The sequence below is a fragment of the Prunus persica genome, chromosome G4 (genome assembly GCF_000346465.2).
Source record: "Prunus persica cultivar Lovell chromosome G4, Prunus_persica_NCBIv2, whole genome shotgun sequence".
Lineage (NCBI taxonomy): Eukaryota > Viridiplantae > Streptophyta > Magnoliopsida > Rosales > Rosaceae > Prunus > Prunus persica.
Genome location: NC_034012.1, coordinates 22,472,273 through 22,475,255, shown reverse-complemented (window position 1 = coordinate 22,475,255; position 2,983 = coordinate 22,472,273). Strand labels below are relative to the sequence as shown.

General features: G+C 42.4%; 1 protein-coding gene across 1 annotated transcript; it reads right to left on the bottom strand.

Moving 5' to 3' along the window:
- On the bottom strand, positions 274-2,743 carry LOC18780866 (ABC transporter G family member 5). Its single transcript, XM_007214200.2, has one exon. The coding sequence runs from the start codon at positions 2,418-2,420 to the stop codon at positions 393-395; it is 2,028 nt and encodes a 675-aa protein (XP_007214262.1). The 5' UTR covers positions 2,421-2,743; the 3' UTR covers positions 274-392.

Sequence of the window (2,983 nt, the reverse complement as noted above, 5' to 3'; positions counted from 1 at the left end):
AAAAATTGAAGAAGGAAAGCCAAGAACTTGAATAAAAAAAGAGAGAGACTTGGACTAGACCTAATCGCAACCAAATATTTTGGACTTAGATCTAAAAGGCCCTAGGTCCAAAAATGGACGTCTCCCTCGTTTTGTAAACTCTTATGATAGAATTGTAGGAAATATAAAACAAAACATATATATATGTGTGTTATATACTATAATTTGTTGAAGTAAATAGTTGTATATTTTGTTTCTTATGAATCTGATATTTGTTATCGGGATGCTCTCAAGTACTAAATTCCAAGACATGTGAACCATCTTCTATTACACTCGTGATCACAGAGAGAGAGAGAGAGAGAGAGAGAGAGAGAGAGAGAATATATATAATACTGAAATATATATATAATTGTTTAAAGAAGAAAAGCTGGTTTGAGCCCCCTTTGGGAGCATCTGCATCTCAGAATGACATAAGACATAAACCTGTAAACCAAGATGAAGCACACCATGACCACCACATTCCTCCACCTACTTTCTTCTTCATACCCTGCATCTCTCAGAACGTCCTCCCCTGTGACCATGCATTTCCCAAAGAAATACTCCAAGCACTTATCAGAGTTAGAGAACTCGTTCACCAGAAACCCTTCGAACGGATACTTAAACAGCGATATGTAATGCATGAAAATCCAGTAGCTTGGAATCCCATGCTTTGATATGAAGTAGCCAGAGAAGAGAAAGAACGATCCCATGACGCCCGCGATGACGGAGTTTCCCACGATGAAATTTGGCACGAGTGCGCTGAAACACACCACCACTGAATTCGCAGTGTATAATATCAACCATATCAAAAGAAGGAAATGAAAGAAGGCCATGAAGTTGGGGTTGAGCCCAACAAGCCAGTACAAAGGCACGGTGAATAGGATGGCCAGGATAAGCAGAAATGGCAAATAAACCAAGCCATTGGCAATGGCGTAGGAGGAGACTCTGTAGCTCCCGCAAGAAGTCTCCTTCATCAGAATTTCCCTCTCTTGCAGAAAGATTGGCAGTGCTTCTGTGGTGCATGAAAGCAAGAATGTTAAGATGAATGCGAAAAGACCTACCCTTTCCTCTGCTCCCGTTAAATCATGTTTGAGGTCATAAAAGATGGAGCCCAAAACTAAACCAGAGACGAGCATTTGAATGGTGCGGCAGGCAAACAGCTCCTTTGTCCGGAAGATGTTTTTGGAGAATCTGTGAGTCAAAATGATGGTTTCTTGCAATCTCGAATTCGCAAAGTCTGGAGAATCTTGGTTGGGTTTATTGTTGATTCCCATTTCTTCGTGGTGGAGATTATTTACCTTATTGGGAGATTGTTCCTTGTTAGACTCCTGAAAGAGCTGTTGCAGTGTCAACTTACCACTAGGACTCGTCTCGCCTTCGCCTTCGCCTTCTCCTTCCGCTGTGTTATGATGTTGACGATGTTGTTGTTGATAATGTTTTTGAATGGTTTCGATGGAGTCCATGGCGAACTCAACGAGGTTGACATGGAGAGGAAGCTCCAATCCCATGAGTCTTAAATTCAGGCCCAGCTGATCCACAGTGCCATGGTGGAGCACCGAGCCGTTAGCCAGCAGCACAATTGAATTGAACAGCTTTACAATTCTGAACCCGGGCTGATGAATACTCAAAATTACGGTTCTGCCCCGGGTTTCAGCCATGCTCTTCAGCATATCAATGATCTGAAGCGCAGAGGTGCTGTCCAGTCCGGAAGTTGGCTCATCCAGGATGAGCACTTCCGGATCATGGATCACGTCCACTCCGATCGAAACCCGCCTCCTCTCTCCACCGGAAATCCCCCGAACTCTGTCGTCTCCGACTCGAGCCTGGGCCACTTGACTGAGGCCCAGCTCTTGGATTAGGGCCTTCACCCGGGCGCTGAGCTGAGCTGGAGGGACTCTCAGCCTTAGCTTGGCGCTAAACATTAGGGTTTCTTCCACCGTGAGCAAAGGAAATAAGGTGTCCTTTTGTGTCACGTACCCAGAAACCTTCTTGAACTGAGCTTTGTCCACTGGCTTTTGGTTCACAAACATTGAACCGGTTTGTGGTGTGATTTTGCCTGCGAGAATCTCGAGGAGAGATGATTTTCCAGCTCCGCTTGGACCCACAATGGCTAGGATTTCCCATGGCCTTGCTCGCAAGTTCACATCCTTTAGCACTTGTCCAACTCCTCCTCGTCCTCCTCCCTCAGAACCTGCACCTGCAACCAGAATATCATGATCATCATCTTCAACTGCCACTGCTACTTTTGCTTGCTTCTGATGATCAAGCGGTTGGCGTTGATTCTGGCTCAAGATCTTAAAAGGGTTCTTCTGATCTGATCTGTTGTTGTTGTTGCTGTTGTTGTGTGTGTGAATCTTGTAGCTGATGCCTACTGCCTCTATCTCACTGCCTTGTTTCTTCATTGAAATAAGCAACAAGCTCTCAGTTTCTGCTGTTTTTTTCTCTGCTAGCTTTCCACTCACTCTCTCTCTCACAAGCTCAATATATTGCAAGCTAAATAAGGACTTCTACTGCTTTCTGTCATTTGTTTTTTCCTTTTCCTAATAATATTTAATATCCAGAATTTTCTTTTTATCTTTTTTTCCATTTGGCCTCAAGTATAAATAATTCACGTGCATATTTATCTACTTTCTATTTCTGTTTTCCATTTTTGTCTTGGAAAATTGCATATATATAATATATATAGTTCACGTGGCTTGCTAAGTGGCATCTGTTGGTTTCTCGTTGTACACTTTTGTTTTTATATTTACTCTCTTGCGGTTAAATAAATTGAAATCTCAATAATATCTATACATATGAAAAGTTTGTTTTGGTCTGCATATGTCATCCAATTTGTACAGTTGTGATTATAGAGACTACTTTATATCGGTTCTACTTTGGACCATGGCCTAGTGCTGTCTCCACCCTTTACAGCCTGGTAACTTATTATTATGAAAAACAAACATGTATATATATCTAGACAAAG